The 17774-nt window shown below is 46.5% G+C and overlaps 1 protein-coding gene across 4 annotated transcripts in view; it reads left to right on the forward strand.

The window, feature by feature from the left end:
* The window catches only part of INSR (insulin receptor), a 133505-nt gene that overhangs the window by 103454 nt on the left and 12277 nt on the right, over window positions 1-17774 (forward strand). For 2 of the 4 annotated variants that reach the window (XM_059062581.2, XM_059062582.2), the window contains exons 10-14: window positions 1279-1480; window positions 3939-3974; window positions 8601-8878; window positions 10481-10620; window positions 14793-14952. In XM_059062581.2, coding sequence (XP_058918564.1) covers window positions 1279-1480; window positions 3939-3974; window positions 8601-8878; window positions 10481-10620; window positions 14793-14952 — 816 coding nt within the window. The remainder of the gene's footprint in view (window positions 1-1278; window positions 1481-3938; window positions 3975-8600; window positions 8879-10480; window positions 10621-14792; window positions 14953-17774) is intronic. The other 2 variants (XM_059062583.2, XM_059062584.2) reach the window with 1 other exon arrangement.

Below are 17774 nucleotides of genomic sequence, written 5' to 3' on the forward strand. Positions count from 1 at the left end.
AAAAATTCTCTTTTCTGTGCTTCTTGGAAAAAGTTCTTCCCCCAATTTCCTTTCATGTCTTTCATCCATCACTGTTGACATTTGGGCCAGATAATTCTTTGAGGTGGGGGCTGTCTTGTGTCAGGTAAGATGTTGAGCAGCATCCCTGGCGAACACCAAAATGTCACCAGACCATGCCCGTTGTCCTGCAGAGTGGGGGGTGGGGGGCAGCGGTGAATCACCTCTGCCCCGGTGAGAACCACTGCTCTGCTCTGACTTCCGTTTTCCTGAACGAATTGTAGATTCTTTCGTTTGCGCTGCAGAGTTTGGTTGGTCAGTATAAACACTGGGTCTGTAAGTCTGACCCCTTAGAATTCCATAGGAATTCTGCTCTACCCTCTTATCGCTTTATAGTTACCTGGTTGATTGATGATTCATTCATTCAACTGTGACTTGGTCCCCAGTCCTTTTCTTTTTTCTTTTTTTTTTTTGCGGTACGCAGGCCCCTCACTGTTGTGGCCTCTCCCGTTGCGGAGCACAGGCTCCGGACGCGCAGGCTCAGCGGCCATGGCTCACGAGCCTAGCTGCTCCGCGGCATGTGGGATCTTCCCGGACCGGGGCACGAACCCGTGTCCCCTGCATCGGCAGGCGGACCCTCAACCACCGCGCCACCAGGGAAGCCCCCCCCCCAGTCCTTTTCTAATGCCACCTCCCATCATTCTCTCCCTTATCCCCTTCCAGCTACACTGGGTCCTTGGCGTCTTCTGACCTGCCGAGGAAATCCCTACCTCAGGGTCTTTGCACTCGCTCTTCGCTGTCTGAATTGCTTTACACCAAGATATGTGCATGGCTCATTCTTTTACTTCCTTGGGGACTGCTTAGTGGTCACTTTCTCTGAGACATTCCCCCCCACCCCCCAGACACCCTCTGTCCTCTCACCCCACCATCGGACCCATGGCACGTGTACTTATTAGTTTATTGTGTATTCCTCCCACCCCCACCTACCTTGTCCACTGGAATGTAGGTTCTGTGAGGGCAGGGACATGCCTGGTTGCCTTCAGCGTCCAGCCCTATGGGGTTGTGGTGTCTGACATTTTCCTTCTGCACCACCCACAGGTGCCTTCTCAGTTGACAGGCCCCTCCAGTGGGAGATCTTATTTTTCCCAGTAGAACTTGAACCAAGACCCTGGCCCCAAGCTCTGTCCCCTGTGCCCAGCCGCTCTGAGAAGGCCCCCTTTGCGTGTGTGTATGTGTGTAGGGGGAGGTGGAACTTGAGCGCCCTGCTCTGGCTTTCTCCAGGGTTGAAGCTGCCCTCCCGGACCTGGTCTCCACCGTTCGAGTCTGAGGGGTCCCAGAAGCACAATCAAAGTGAGTACGAACAGTCTGCCGGAGAATGCTGCTCCTGCCCGAAGACCGACTCGCAGATCCTCAAGGAGCTGGAGGAGTCCTCGTTCAGGAAAACATTCGAAGATTACCTGCACAATGTGGTGTTCATCCCCAGGTCAGCATTTGTCATTGGCTTGGGGTCTGGGGTCCTTGTTTAGGGGACAAGAGGAAGCGTAGACGCAGGGGGTGGGCAGAGTCCACGCCGAGCCATTTCCCTGGAGGGAGGGAGAGATCTTGCGATTTCAACAAGTACCGTACCAGAAAGAGTGAATACTCGCCAAAAAAAGGTGGAGCGGGGGGGGGGGGGGGCTGGTGTTTTAAAAATTAAAAAACTCAACCTTTGCTTTCTCTCTTTCATTTATTTTTGGCTGCGTTGGGTCTTAGTTGTGGCACATGGGATCTTTGTTGAGGCATGCGGGCTTCTCTGGGGTTGTAGCGCACAGGCTCCAGGGCGTGTGGGCTCTGCAGTTATGGTGCATGGGTTCCAGAGCACGTGGGCTCTGTAGTTTGTGGCAAGCAGGCTCTCTAGTTGAGGCGCACGTGCTCAGTAGTTGTGGTGCATGGGCTTAGTTGTGCCACGGCATGTGGCATCTTAGTTCCCTGACTAGGGATCAGCCCCGTGTCCCCTGCATTGTGAAGTGGATTCTTTACCACTGGACCACCAGGGAAGTCCCTCAAGACACTGCTTTCTGATGTTTCATGAACTCTTTACCCCAGCCTCTGGCCTCATTCTGGGTTCTGAAACGATCTCCATTAGATTACCAACAATTGCTTATTAGCTAATAGATGATTATAGATAATAATCAATAATCAATAGATTCGGGCTTCCCTGGAGGCGCAGTGGTTGAGAGTCCGCCTGCCGATGCAGGGGACATGGGTTCGTGCCCCTGTCTGGGAAGATCCCAGGTGCCGCGGAGCGGCTGGGCCCGTGAGCCATGGCCGCTGAGCCTGCATGTCCGGAGCCTGTGCTCCGCAACGGGAGAGGCCACAACGGTGAGAGGCCCGCATACCGCAAAATAAATAAATAAATAAATAAATAAAAAATAATAATAATCAATAGATTCAGTTATTAGATTAGATGACCGAGAAGTGCCTGCCCGGCCCCATGCTTGATTTGTGGCTGAGTCTCAAGCTCAGTGCATTCTCTTTTTAAAATCTGTGTAACCTTCTTACCCTTCCAGAACCTTCCATGACCTCTTAAAAACTCCGGAGCTTTTCCTATTTAAATATTTTTCCATTAGTGAGTGAAGGGGCTTTCTTGCTGATGTACATCTGATCTACAGAGAGGGATTGCCTTAAAAATGATTCTGTTTTTTCATACTTCTTTACCTTTCCTGCAAGCAGAGACACTTAGGTAGAATGCAAATTTCTGTGGGTCACAGGTTATTTTACCTCTCTCGGTTCCTCAGCTTATTCATCTGAAGAGTGGAGAGAAAAGCAGTTCCTGTGTTTTAGGATTGTGAGATTATACGAGTTATATGGGGATTCTCAACCTTGGCGCTATTGACATTTGGAGCCTATCATTCTCTGGGGTGGGACCATCCTGTGCGTTGTAGGATGTTGAGCAGCATCCCTGGCCTCCACCCACTAGATGGCAGTAGCGCTGCATCTTACGAGTTTATGAATTTTTACAGTAACACACTGAAGCACTTGCCATCTGCTTTTTAGGGGTCCAAAGCCTGTGGTTTTCTTTCTTTTCTTTTTTTTCTTTTTTCTTTTTTCTTTTTTGCGGTACGCGGGCCTCTCACCGTTGTGGCCTCTCCCGTTGCGGAGCACAGGCTCCGGACGCGCAGGCTCAGCGGCCATGGCTCACGGGCCCAGCCGCTCCGCGGCACGTGGGATCCTCCCGGACCGGGGCACGAACCCGCGTCCCCTGCATCGGCAGGCGGACTCTCAACCACTGCGCCACCAGGGAAGCCCAAGCCTGTGGTTTTGTTTGTTTGTTTTTTGCTTATGAATGACTCTGCCCAGGTTTTTAATCAAATGTGTGCTGAGGGCTTTCAGCTGCCCTTCCCTCTCCACTCTTGACCACCCCCTCCCGCCACGGACTTCACCAGAAGGCTCCTCAGAAATGTCCAATACAATTGGCCATTTCCAAAGTATATCGACACCCCCCCTCCCACCCCAAATTTACATCAGGATAAAACAAGATTCTAAAATGCGTCTCTTCAAAGGCCCAGCAATGCTCCTGGTAGAGGTTTCCCCAGAACCATCAATATATAACATTTCTTCTTTTCTCTTTCTTGCATTCTTATCTGACCCTGGGTCCGAAAGAGCGCTAAGTGGCAGAGCCCAGGCCTGGGGGCACTCGCTGTTTTACCTGTTAAAACGCTGCCAGACTTTAGGATAATGGCTGAGTCAGTTGTGAGGTTTAAAAGTGGTGTTAAGTTTGACATCCCATGGGAACCCCAGATGACCAGGTCACTCTGGGAGGTGTTTCCTCTGCTTCCCCCCTGCCCCCCAGCCCCGGGCTGTGTTCTCCGCATCTGCTGCGGAAGGTGTGGTTCAAGTGATGGGAGCAAGTGGTCCATGGTCCAGGGCTGTCCTCAAAGCGGCTGGTTTTGTTTTCACAGAAAATCCTCTTCCGGCCCTGCTGCCGAGGACACTAGGTACGACTCACCTGTGGGACGTAGGCGTGGCCCGTGGTGGCTGCACAGCGCGGGGCCAGTGGGCCAACGGGTCAGGAAGCATGTTGTGCACCTTTGAGACGCCAGGGGGCTTCTGGGGTATGATGCATGCATCGCGCTGCTCTGCTGCGACCAGGCGCTTCACAGATTCACACGTTAAGTGCCTTCACCCTGAAATGGGATCTGGTCATGAAAGTCGGGGGGAAAAATCCTAACTAACACACTCTTACTAAATCATAGAATCGAGGGCGTACTTTCTGGGCACCTCCTAGGTGCCGCCCATTTTTTTCCTCCATGCATTGACTAACGACACATTTATTTACCTAGCCTACCGCGTGTGCAGAGCTGTGCCCGGCACCCAGAGTCGAAACCACTTAGCGGCAGGTAGTGGGTAAGGCTGATCGGGGAGCCGAACATTTTTATTGGGGGTGACAAGTGCGGGATGACAGGTGTGAGTGAGCCCAGGTGTGCTGAGTCCCTCAATTCCACTGATAGTCAAGGATGCTCGCCTTTGACGTGTGTCTTAAAGAATCAACTATGCTTCAATATTAAAAAAAAAAAAGAAAGAAAGAAAAGAAAAGAAAAAAAAAAATTAAGCGGGGGGCGTGTCCTGGAGGAGAGTACAGGCAGAGAGAACTTGGGGAAAGCAAGTCGGTGGAAAGAATCCTGGACTCTTGGGAAGAACAGGAGAGACTGGAAAGGCAGGGCAGGGGCCAGGCGGAGGGACTTTATTCTTCCTGCAGAGGGTTTATTTATTTATTTTCAGGCCGTGTGCGGCCCCGGTCTGCCCTCTAGTGGTCATTAGGAATATAACCTGTAGTAAAGAAAGGTCTAGAAATTTGAGGCCTTGATCCAGACGAGAGTTTATCAGTGTCAGACCTTTTGACCTTTGGGACCAGGTCATTCTCCGTTGTGGGGACGGCCCTGTGTAGTGTAGAATCATGAGCAGTGTCCTTGGTCTCTACCGCTTTGAAGCCAGTGTCACACCCTAACCCCAAATAGTGACAACCCAGACTGTCTCCAGACAGGCCAAATGTCCCCTTCGTGGTAGGACCAGGAGGAGAGTCACTCCTGGTTGAGAACCACTGGTCTGATGTGAGATTGTGGGATAATAAAGTGCTGTGATTGTAGGGAGAGAGAGAAGTCAGTTGATGCTTTGTCATGGGGGTGTCTTTCATGACCACGTGGTCTTTTTGGGGTATAATCCTTCTGGTGCATGCATATTTAGCCTGTTTGAGACCATTTGTGTTTCCCTTTGTTCAGATACCAACTTCTCGGTGGTAATTCACGAGGCCCCAGTGTCTCTGTCATATTTGGAAGGCCCATCTGTTCTTGTACAGAAATGTTCTGAACCTTGCTAATATGCATGCATCTTTGGTTTAATAGCTTTGGTTTCCATTCAAGAATGTCATTGGTCTTTCCACCCAAAAAGACCACAAAGAAAATCTTAGTGAGTACTCCCGAAGTAGGGTTTGATTTCTGACCACAGCGTGATGAAAACTAAAGGTAAACTTCAAAAGAGTGAACAGAAAACTCTACCTCCTGGTGATTAAAAGTGGATCACTTAGACTTCTGTTGGGTGAAAGTCGAAATGGAAATGTTCATTAAAAACCATTTGGAAAATAATGGAGATGTGAACATCACGTACCTTCATTGTAGAATATTGCCAACGCTGGACTTTGTTGCAAATTAGTAGACTTAAATGGTAAATTAAGAAAAAACTTTAAAATGTAAGATATAGTGTATTAGGAAGGGAGGGGAAAATCAATATAGCTTAACTTGTGGTAAATGTAATCAAAGGGAGATACCCACATAAAACTAGAAGAAGGTGACATGAAACTGAAGTCTGACAAAGATTTTACTATGTTGAAGTCTATGGATAATCATGAGCTATTAGATTTGAAACTTTCAGAGAGGTGAGAAATTTTAACATGTCCAAGCTAATTCAAGAAGAAGCAGAAAGATATCCTAATAATTTTGGGAAAAGACTTAAAAAAAAGTGTCAATTAATTTTTTCAAAAGAAAAAAAACAAGGCCCCAGGCTTGGAGAGTTTTATAGTTGAGTTCTTTCACACTGTCAAAGAGCAACTATTTTCTGTGATACAGAAACTTTTCCAGAGCTTAGAAATCTATGGGAAATTTTCCCAGTTCATTTGATAAAACTAACATAGAGCCCCTTAGCAGAACCTGACAAAGATACTATGTTGAAAGAAAACCCAGGACCAGCTAGTATGGGATTTTAGATCCACATGTCCTATATAAAACACTGTGCTGGTAATATCGTTTATCTCACAATGCAAGGATGGTTCAAGATCAGGCATTCTGCAAATAGAATCTAATTCATTAAGAGGTCCAGTGAGGAAAACCACAATAATCTCATTCAATAACATTTATTAAAAATTACTAATTTAGAGAAGGGGATGGGGAGAGGCGTTTTATAAAACTAGGAATAGAAAACTTCTGCAACAAGATAAATATTACCTAGATGAAACCAACAGCCAAGCTAACATCTTTCTTAAAACCATTCCTGTGAGCTTTGGAAGGAAGCCAATCTCATCATTACTAAGGAACATTTCTCTGGGTATCTAGCCAATGCAGTAGTACAGAAATTAGAATTGTAAGGAATGGATTGTGGGAAATAAAATCATTGATATTTTCAGGTATTCTAGTGCAAGGGTAGGCAGACTGCCTGTTTTTTGTCAATGAGTTTTATCGGAATGTAGCTACGCCCATTTGTTTACACTGTGTCAGTGGCTGTTTTCAAGCTGCCATGGCTTGAAGGCGATTGGAAGTTGAGTAGTTGTGACAAAAATCACATGTCCCGCAAAACCCTAAATATTTACAATCTGGCACATATGGGAAAAGTTTGCTGACCCTTTTTCAAGTATGTTCCTTGAAAACCTAAGAAAATCAACCCTGACACTCTTAGAATGAGAGTTTGGGAAAGTAGGTACAATAGAAAGAAACAAAAATGCAGTAAATATACTAGCAACAATTAAAAGATAAATCAAGGGAAAGGTCCCTTTCACGATTGCCCTAAAACCTTAGTAATCCCATCTAAAATTACCTGTAAAGGAAAAAAAAATTATTTAAATTGCTGAGATATAAACTTACATAGATAAATGTGAAAGATTCTTTCAAATCATTTCAAGAAAACTCACTGGCGCACAGCAAGCCAGGTTGAATTGATGAAGGATTAATGTCCTTTGTGAATGAACAGCTCAGGAACAGGAATGAGGAAAGCCCTAGAACTTCACAGAAAGGACGGGCAAAGGGTGGACAAATCCTTAGTGAAACACAAAGGAATCAATGAAGGACAAAAGACTTTACACCCAGCAGTACACCAAGGTGCAAATAAAGCAGTAGAGTAATGCTTAAAAAATTTCTTTCCTCAGGTTGAAAATCTGAAAAAGAAAAGTCAAAACAAAACAAAAACTCCTTTTAACGCTCAGCGTTGCTGAGATTATCCTGATGTGTAGTTTCATGCGTTACCGGTGAGACCACAGTCGATACAAAGGGTCTGGAGGATAGAGGTTTAGCCATTACGTGTAAAGAGGCATAACCTAGTGATTACTCTTCTCAGAGTCGACTTCTAGGAATTGATAAGACAATCCGATGATGATCAAATTAATATTTATAATAACAAAAAATTAAGAATATGCTTACATTAAAAAATAAGAGGATGACTAAGTAAATTATGGCTCACGTATTAAGTGGAATATTCTACAGTTTTCCAGGTTTTCTGCAATGAGCATGTGGTACTTTCATGACAAGGAGGGAAAACCTTTACACTGAAAAAGAAAACAGTGTAAATTCTGTCCTCCTTCAGACATTATGTTTTCAGGAAAATATTTGAGAATGCTTCCAATACAAGTGAGCAAAGTGGATTATAAAACTAGCTTCATCCCCATCAGACCCATACATAAGACACGGTGGACAGCAGAATAATGAGTAAATTCAAACTTTCTTTATACCTTTTTTTGGAGTTATATATTTTTAAGGCTACTAACATTTTTCTTCATATATCTTTTTAAGGGGGAAAATGTGCCAATCGCATAGACACTTTCTGAGTTACCGTTAGCAACCTGAGTGATAAGAGTCTTTTACCAAGAATTGAAGTATAATCACTTAGATTATGCAGGTGTCCTAAAGGGTCATAGGATCAGAAGAAGCATTTCTCCTGATTAAACTGGTGATGTTGTCAGGTAGCTCGGACCATTTAGCAGGGCTTCCTGAAAAGCTAGACTCTTCCACGCTTTTGGCATCGTATTTTTAACACTGACCCTGGCTGGGCTGTTAACCTGCAAAATGTTAATCTGAAATCAAGCATGTTGAGGGGAATATTGGTGTGTCTCCTGTGGATGCTCCTGGAGCCCCCCCCACCACCACCACTCCCCTCTTGGGGTGCCCCTGCCTGACATGGTGCCTATGAGGGCATCTTGGAAACTGCTCTGGGTTGTAATTCCTGGAAATTAACATTGTAATCCACGCTCCCCCTGGAATCTCACTGCACCCCCCGCCGTCTTTGGTTTTAAGCCTTTTATCCTCCAGCGGCGTTTTTTAAAAGATGGTGATTGCCTGACTGGGTGTGTCCTACTGTCGTGACAGGCCGTCGAGGAAACGCAGGGCCCTTGGTGATGTGGGGAATGTGACAGCGGCCGCCGTGCCCACCGTTCCGGGATTCCCCAATACGTCCTCAACCAGCGCGCCTACGAGCTCAGAGGAGCACAGACCATTCGAGAAAGTGGTGAACAAGGAGTCTCTGGTCATCTCTGGCCTGCGTCACTTTACTGGCTATCGCATTGAGCTGCAGGCTTGCAACCAGGATTCCCCCGAGGAGAGGTGCAGTGTGGCTGCATATGTCAGTGCCAGGACCATGCCCGAAGGTGGGTCAGCTCACGTCATGGGGCCAAGAGACCCAGGCTGACCAAGGAAAAGCCTTCCACCCTCTAGGCAGCATATACGTGACTTTAACTTATTTGCCTTCATCATTTTTCATGTTCCCCCAGCTTTCTTGAGGTGTAATTTGATGTATAACATTGTGTAAATTGAAGGTGTACGATGTGTCGGTTTGCCATGCTTACACATTGCAAAGGCATTACCGCAGTAGCATTAGCTAACGCCTCCATCAGGGCACATGATTACCATTTCGTTTTTGTGGTGAAAACATTTAAGATCTACTCTCTTAGCAGCTTTCAAGTATGGGATCCAGTATCATTAGCTAGAATCACCATGCTGTACGTTAGATCCTCAGAACTTATTCAGCTTCTCACTGGAAGTTTGTCCCCTTTGACCAGCATCCCCCCATTTCCCTCACCCCCCGCCCCTGGGAACCACCATTCTACTCTCTGTTTCTATGAGTTCAGCTTCCTTATCATCCACATATAAGTTAGATCATACCCTATGAGTCTTTCTCTGTCTGGCTTTTTTCACTTAACATAATGCCCTCAAGGTCCATCTGTGTTAACCTATATTGTTTTGTAATTATGTGAGTCATCGTAGCCGTTATATAAACTTTAGAAAGTACACACGAGCCATAAGAAAAATAAAGGAAAATTAAGGGATACATATATAGTGTATTAGGTTCTCCAGAGAAACAGAACCAAACAGTGTAACTGAAAGTGGGGTCCGGCTGCTTGCTCCTCAGAAGCCAATAAAGAGGCAAGGTTGGTGGAAAGGAAAATCTGCGTTAGTTTGGATGCCGGCAACTGGGGGGTGAGGGGAGGGCAGACACTTGTCCAAAAGTTGACTGTCCCCCACTACAGCCAGTGGGCAAGAGCTTTTATAGATGGAGGGAGGGGGCTCCATGCAGAAACAGCACAGGCAGTTCTGACAGTCGTCTTGAAATGGATCGTGCGGCGCTCTGACCAGCGTCTTCTTGATCGTTTTAAGTACGGTTCATCTTCAGTTCCAGGGTCGGTTTGTTCCCATTTCCTTGAGGCCAATTCTCGGAATCGTGGCGGCTTACGTCATGGCGACAGTCTGGTCATCATGTAGTTAACATCTCCACCTGGCGAGGGTTTCAGTATCTACCAGACGGCTCACAGGATAGGGCTCAGAATATTATCTAGAGCCCTTGAGAAGGAACTAAAGGTCCTTGACTTTGCTTAATGACTAAATTATTATTATTTGGTCTCCTTTGACTGTTTTCCTTTGTTTCTGCGTTTTCTCCCTTCTCTGATTACACCTATTCTTTGGCTAAAGTTTTTCCACAGACAGAAGGCAGGCGGAGGACGTGGTGGGGGGCACCGACCATAGGGCCCTGCTCCGTTGCAACAGGATGTGACATAGATCAATCGATTGATAGACAGACAGACTTAAATATGTAGAGAATGCCACGAGACGAGCTTTATATGTCCATTCTCCAATAAGGGAAATGGAACACAAGAAAGTTACATACCCAGGTTAAGGTCACTCAGCTGCTAAGTGGTGGAGGTGGGATTTGATCCGGGGATCGGGTCCCTGACTCTAACCACTGCTCCTCACAGCCAAGGCAGATGATATTGTGGGCCCCGTGACCCACGAAATCTTCGAGAACAACGTCGTTCACTTGATGTGGCAGGAGCCCAAGGAACCCAACGGTCTGATCGTGCTATATGAAGTGAGTTATCGGCGATACGGCGAAGAGGTAAGATCCCTGACGCCTGGGGGTGTGCCTCCAAGGCTGCCATTGGTACCTCCTTCTTCCCCTTAAATTCTGGCTCTTGTGCTTCTCTCATCAGGTGCTTTGTCATGCGGACTCAGAGCCTTGACATATGACTTTCCAGGGAGATGGGTCAGAAATGCCAGCTTACAAATGTTATTGTAGCTAAACTATCCCCAGGACTTAACGTGTGCCCCATGCATGCTAAGTGCTAAACACTGTATCTCATTTATCCTATTTTACCATATCTAAGGTGTGATAAGAGGCCCTGTTATTCTTATAGACTGCTAAGAGAGGAAAAGCTGTTGCCAATTCTAATTGCAAGATGTGTTCCAATTTCAGAAATGTCAGAATGTGAAAATAATGTGTCTCTCGGGACCAATGAAGTGCAATAAATCCTCAGAATCACCCAAATGAGCTTGGTACTGACTGAAGCATCCAGAATTTAAACATGAGGCATCCAAGGTTTATAAGAATAGAGTCCGGATTCAAACCCAAGACTATCTGATGTTCTAATCCAGGGGTTGGCAATTTTTTTTTTTTCTGTAAAGGGCCAGATAGGAAACATGTTTGGCTTTGTGGTGAGATGGTGTCTGATACAAATACTCAACTCTGCCTTTGCACTGTGAAAGCTGCCGTGTAGACGATACGTAAATGAAGGGGTATGGTTGTGTGCCAATAAAACTTTATTTGCAAAAGCAGGCAGCAAGCAGGCTGGGATTTGCTGGTCCCTACTCTAAGCCTGTAACCACTATGGGGCAGGTCTCCATCCCCAGAAAGGGCTTGGGGTCTACACCTGTCAAGAGAGGCACTGCTGGGGCTTGGACCTGATTAAGGGTATTTCTCCCCTTTACTGGGTGACTTGAGGCAGATGTCAAGTTACCTTCCTGAGTTTGACCCAGAGGATGTGCCCTGCCATCAACTGAGCCCTTTGCAATGATCCATTTATACCTCACAGTGACCCTCTAAGGGAAAATCTGCTAGTGTCTCCATTTATGGCTGAGAGGATGGAAATTTGGGGAGCTGAATAGACTTTCTCAAGGTCATACACCCAACACTCAAACCCAGATCTTTGGGCTCTGGCGCCTGACATCGGCAATTAAGGGGCCAGGGAGTTAATATTTTCAGCTTTGGGAATCATATGGTCTTGGATCAACTGCTCAACTCTGCTGTTATAGCTCCAAAGCAGACAGAGACAATACGACAATGAATGAGAGTAGTTGTGTGCTAATAAAACTTTATTTACAAAAACCAAGCAGTGGACTGGCTTCAGCCTGTGGGCCCTAGTTTGCCAACCCCTATCAGAAGTTGTAGCAAAACTGTCCGACTCCTTGGAACTTTGAGGGAGAGTCATCCTGTAACCAGGTGGGCACAGCTTGGCTTCCCCAAGCCAGAGAGGACAGATGGACCTCTCTCTGTTGATCCTTCCTGGGACCACATCTCTTGATGTCCAAATATTCAGCTTTGATGATGATTTAGAACTGAAATCTGCAAACTATCATCTGTGGGCCAAATCTGACCCTCGGCCTGTTTTTATATGTCCTGCAGAGCGTTGTCAAAAGAAACAAGGACAAATGTTCACCAGTGTGAGTCCAGTGGCCAAGCCCAGCATCAGTATAGGAGGGGAGCCCTCAGGGGTGTATAAAGAGAGGCATGATTCATAGGGAGCCATTATTGCAGAGTTTATTTACTATCTTATCCCATATATATCAATCCCATATGTTCTAAGGAAATAATTCAAATTTGGGGTGGTGGTAAAGCTTTATGCATAAGATTTTCACCACTAGCAAAAAGTACAAGCCACTAGATGTCTGTCCATTGCAGAACGGATACATAGAGGATGGTATATCCATAAAACTCGTGGATGTACAGCCCTTTAAAATGATGTTGGGGGTGACCATTGTCCAATATAATGTAGAGGTTGAGATTCCAGGCTCTGGATTTTAGATCTTCTAAGCTGTTATGCTTCATCTTCCACCAGCAGCCAAGAAACACCCCCCACCCCATCCAAAGTAGCTTATGACAAAAGGGAAGCTTATTAGCTCCCATAACTGAACAGTCGAAGGAGATCAGGCACAGCTGGATCCAGCATTCCTTTGGATCTGTTGCATCTCAAGGGGTCCTTGCAGTGATTCCAGCAGCTCCTGATTGTGCTGTGATTTTAGTGGTTCCAATCTTCATATCCTCTCAGTGCCAAGCCTAGAGGAAGAGAGAGTCTGTGTCCCAGCATTTCCAGCCGTGCTGAGGTCACATGACACCCAATCATATGACCATGACAGTGCTGTGTGCTGATTGGCTCAGGCATGAGGGTTTTAAAATAACAGCTTAACTGAGGTACATTCACAAACTATTTTTATGCCATTTGTACTGTTGGGATATGATTTCGCTAGTTTCACAAAATTCTCTCCAGCATTTGGTGGGAGGTCATTTTTCCCCCTTAGTTGCTAGTTTAACAGCCCAAATCACCTCTAGCTGCATTGTTTTTGATTCTGCCTCTCCTTGAACCTTGCACTAGAGTCATTTTTCCCCTCACCACTTCCCTTCCCACCTTGTGGGACCCTGGCACCAGGGACCACCTCCATCCTGGAAAAAGCATCGATTTTCAGTATTTGTTCACTTATATCCTTTGCTTCAGTACGTTTTTGCAGTTTTGAGCTGTTTTTTTTTTTTTTTCTCTTGTTTGCACAAACTTCTATAATTGGCTTCATCACTCTTCATCAGCTTTGCTTCTTGTTTTGCTTTTTGCTCTGCTTTTTTGGTGTCTATGGAGAAGGCTGCCTCTAGTTCCTTCCGTCGTGCTCCCTTCTCCGTCCCCACCCCTCGAGGTACATGACCAGCACTGTAGGATGTATTTTCCCTTTATCCCGGATAGCGGCTACCTTTGGTTTCTATATTTGTTTATTTGTCCCCTTCCACTTGGTGACTCATTCTACTTGGAAGAACCTTTGGACTAGACGTCCCCACCCCTGCCGCCAGCCCGATCTGTTTTCTTGCTGTTATTGTCACATGATAAGCACGGCAGTTTTTATGTTTCTCTCTGCACTCCTTCCTGAAATTTTCCAGTCCAGTTCTGCATGCACTATTAGCCTGGAGCTCTTTTGGAAAGTTTTCAAAATTTGGCCGATGTTTGCAGGTTTCGTGGTCATATTTCCCAGTGAGCCTCACGCCTTTCCTAATAAGCTCTGGCTTTCTTTCTTTTTACATGTTTATTGCTGGGACATGTATGCTTTACTTATCTGCTTTCTTCTTGCCAGACATTTAAGTAGATCCCAACTCTTTTAATGATGGTAAAATAAATCAAAAGGCAAAGAAGGTGTTTAAAAATTTGTCCTTAAGACATTAAGCCCATGTAACCGGTTGGTTCTCAGGTGATTTAGGTGATCTGGGTCCCTTTTTGCCTGACCTTCTGGAGTCCTGGTGAAAATACCCCATGGTGGTTTCAAGGAGAGGTTTGGAGCCAGGCAGTTCTGGGTTCAAGGGCTTCCCTGCCACTTACCACCTATGAGATCTGGGACAAATCATTTCAGCTCCCCAATCAGGGGAGGGCAAACTATTTATGTAAAACCTGTTTCTGTGCAGCTCATGAGCTAAGAATCACTTCCACATCTTCAAATGGTTGAAAGGAATCCAAAGAAGAATAGCATCTCTTGACATGTGTAAACGTCTATGAAGTGCAGCTTTCGGCACCCACCGTGTCTTGTGGGCACACAGCCGCGTTCATTTGTTTACGGATGTTATAGATTCAGGATTCAGGATCCATCTCTGGCTGCTTTTGAGCTATGACGGCCGGGTTCAGTTGGTGACAGTGACCGTCTGGCCCCCTTGAAGCCAAAAATACTTACTCTCTGGCCCTTTACAGCAAACGTGTGTTTGCCAGACCTCCACCCCAAGCCTCAGTTTTCTTGTTTCTAACATGAGGCTAAGCATGAAGTGGTTACAAGAATTAAATGACATGATCTGAGCCACGTGCTTGGCTGTGCTTTAGGGAGATTGGCTGGTATCGTGTATCACGTATCAGTGATAACCTCTCTGCCTGTGCCTTATCCGTAGAGCTAAGGTTCTGTAATTTCTCGAGTCTCAGAGTTGCTTGCCTGGTGCAGTGTTTGTGCTGCTTAACTCCACCTCTGTCATTTCTGAGCGGGGCCCTTGTCTTCTAGGAGCTGCACCTCTGCGTCTCCCGCAGGCATTTTGCTCTGGAGCGGGGCTGCAGGCTGCGCGGTCTGCCACCCGGGAATTACAGTGTGCGAGTTCGGGCCACCTCCCTGGCGGGCAATGGCTCCTGGACGGAAGCCACCTATTTCTACGTCACAGACTATTGTAAGTCTGCATGGCCACTTGGACTGGCAGGGTCTGTGCTCGGTGCTGAAGAGAGCAGAACATTTCACAGGATGGTTGGGGAAGCACGGAGGCTGTGGGTACTGGCTCTGTCTTGACCCCTGGGTCCAACGGCTGCTGCTGTGTGACCAGGGCAAGAGGCATGCCCTCTCTGAGCCGGCACTCCCTCATCTGATCATGGATGTAATACTAGGACCACCCCTGGAGGTGAAGGGACGTTTCAGTGACATCATGGATGTCAAGTGGCTGGCACAGGGCATATCTGATAAACACATTAGCTCCTGTTACTGGTGTCCTCATCTTTGTTTTTAGCTAGGCCATGCCCTCCAAGGGAGGATGTGGGCGCTTACCTGCTCAACCTTGGGGTGTGCTCTTGACCTGCAGGCGGGAAGTGCTGCCATTGGGTGAGCTGGATACAGTGTGGACACTAGGGTGAGGAGAGGTGGGGAGAGCTGAGCTGGTTAGGGAGTGCTTCCTGGAAGTGGTGATATCTTGGTGGAAACTGGAAGAATGTGTGAGTTGAGGCGGAATATTGTCAGCCCGACATGTGGCAGGAACCCAGACCCTTGGAAGGAAGGGAGATTCTGGACCAGGAGGAGTGGGAACTTGTGTGGTGTCAGGGTTCTGAGACCAACCAGACATATAGCACTACGGTTCTGATGCTATCCACTGGAGTTAGCACAGACTCTACAAATTAAAAAGAGCATAGTTCCCACCAAGACTGCCCTCACTTCGGATGTCAGATGCAAGTACCGGGGGTTCTCCAGGCCACCTGCACTTCGGACTGACTGGCTACACATTCGGGTGTTATCACAGCCCCATCAGATTTGATCATTTGCCAGAATGGCTCACGGAACTCGGGAAAATGCTATAGGACAATGACAGTTTTATTCCAAAGGATGTAAGTCAGGACCACCCAAATGGAGAGCCACATTGGGTGGAGGCTGGGAGGGTCCTGGACACGACTCCTGTGTCTTCCCCCCATGGAATCAGGACACATCACGTCACCTCCTGGTTTACCGATGTGCTAGCCAGCCAGGAAGCTCCTCTGAGCTTTGGTGAGCTGAGTTTTTATTGGAGTTTCACTACACGGATGTGATTGGTTGAAGAACTGACCACATGATTGAAACTCCACCTCCAGCCCCTCCCCCGTCTGGAGGCCACCCCACCCCTCTAATCACACACTCGGTTTCCTGGTGACCAGCCCCCATCCCGAACCATCTCATGTCTTAGCATAAACTCAGGTCTGTTCTAAGGGGATCGTCAATAAAAAAGACACTCCTGAGACTCAGGATTTTTCAAGGATTTGGAGGGACACCATGAATAAAATTCAAAGGAAAATATCAAAGTGGGAAAAACATTTCTAATATCATTGACAAAGAGTTAATGTCTTTCTTACAAAATGAGTATGTACATATGTCTCCTGTGAGTTAAAGATATATGTCCTCACACAAAATAATCAAAGAATAGAAATAACCTATTTAAAAAGAAATAGAAAAAATAGAAAGCGTAAGGAAAAAAAGGTCCAGCCTCACTCAAAACGACACCAAAAGAAAAAACAGCAAATCAGAATGAGATGGAATTTTTAACTTATCAAATTGGCAAGGGTTTTGTTTGTTTCTCTTTTTTAATTATGTACTTAGTGTTGTCCGAGAGTGCAGACACACACGGATATTCTGGTTCATGGTAGACGAGTCCTAAAATGTAGTCCTTTAATAGTATGTATCAAAAAAGCTTACAAAGGCTTTTACTGTTTCAGCCAGCGGTGCTGGCTCTAGACACTCACCCTAAGGAAATGATCGGAGATGTCCAAAAAAGAGAAATGTTCAAGGAAATCCAGCACTGCTTACTAACACTAGCAAAAAAATCTTGAGAATTAAATGTTTGACACATTAGACTACTTTAAAAACTTCTTTCTTAAATAACAAGGAGGCAAGCAAGACAGCTAGGGTGCAAACTTTAAAGGGGCCCTCACCCTCAGGGGCTGACTCTGCCCTGGCATGGCCAAGCGCAAGAGTTCCTGTCTAATTTTGCACTCTGGGCGCTCCCCTTCCCACACCCTAGTTCTGGTGGCCCCTGGAGCCTAAGGACTGTGGGATCTGGGACACAGAGACGGGGTGGGGCAGGCAGCATGGATCTCAGATTCTACCCTGAGATGTGTTGGGTTCTGAGCAGTCAGTGGCCTCCAGCTTCCCCTGCCAAGTGTTCAGTAAACTACTATTATTAAAGACCTGAAGGACTAGGTTCCTTCTCTGGCTTCCCAGAACTCACTTTCTTTCTTGGCTTGGAAGACTCTGAAGACGTGGATGCATTTGTAATTATAGACAGCTCAGCCTTGTGTGTGAATTTAAAAGAATTAAGGCTACATAGCGTTTCTTCAGTTGGTTTAGTTTTTTGGGGGGCGAGCCCCAGCAAACACAGGGGACTTCTGGTGAATTTTTCACCTGCCAGAGGTGCTGTTGGGATTAAAATAAGCTATTTAATTTGCAGGGTCCAGTGCAGAGTGAAAATGCAGGGCTCCCTCTTTAAAAATTATTAAGACTTTCCAGACAGGGACAATAGAGCATTAAACAGAGAGCAGAACCTTCTAGGTGTGGGGACCTGCCCGATGGCTTGGGTTGTGTGCCCGTGAAGGTGGCCTTGGATGGTGAAGGGAGAAAAGCTGGTGATGGACGTGGTCCGTCCGGGGTCACCGCAGGAGAGGTTCAGGGACTAGAGAAGGGGGACAAGTGGGTGTGGCCCAGCGGACATGTAGACGTGTTTTCCGGCGTGACCTTTGATGTGAACACATTTCGATGTGAAAC

The sequence above is a fragment of the Kogia breviceps genome, chromosome 4 (genome assembly GCF_026419965.1).
Source record: "Kogia breviceps isolate mKogBre1 chromosome 4, mKogBre1 haplotype 1, whole genome shotgun sequence".
NCBI lineage: Eukaryota > Metazoa > Chordata > Mammalia > Artiodactyla > Physeteridae > Kogia > Kogia breviceps.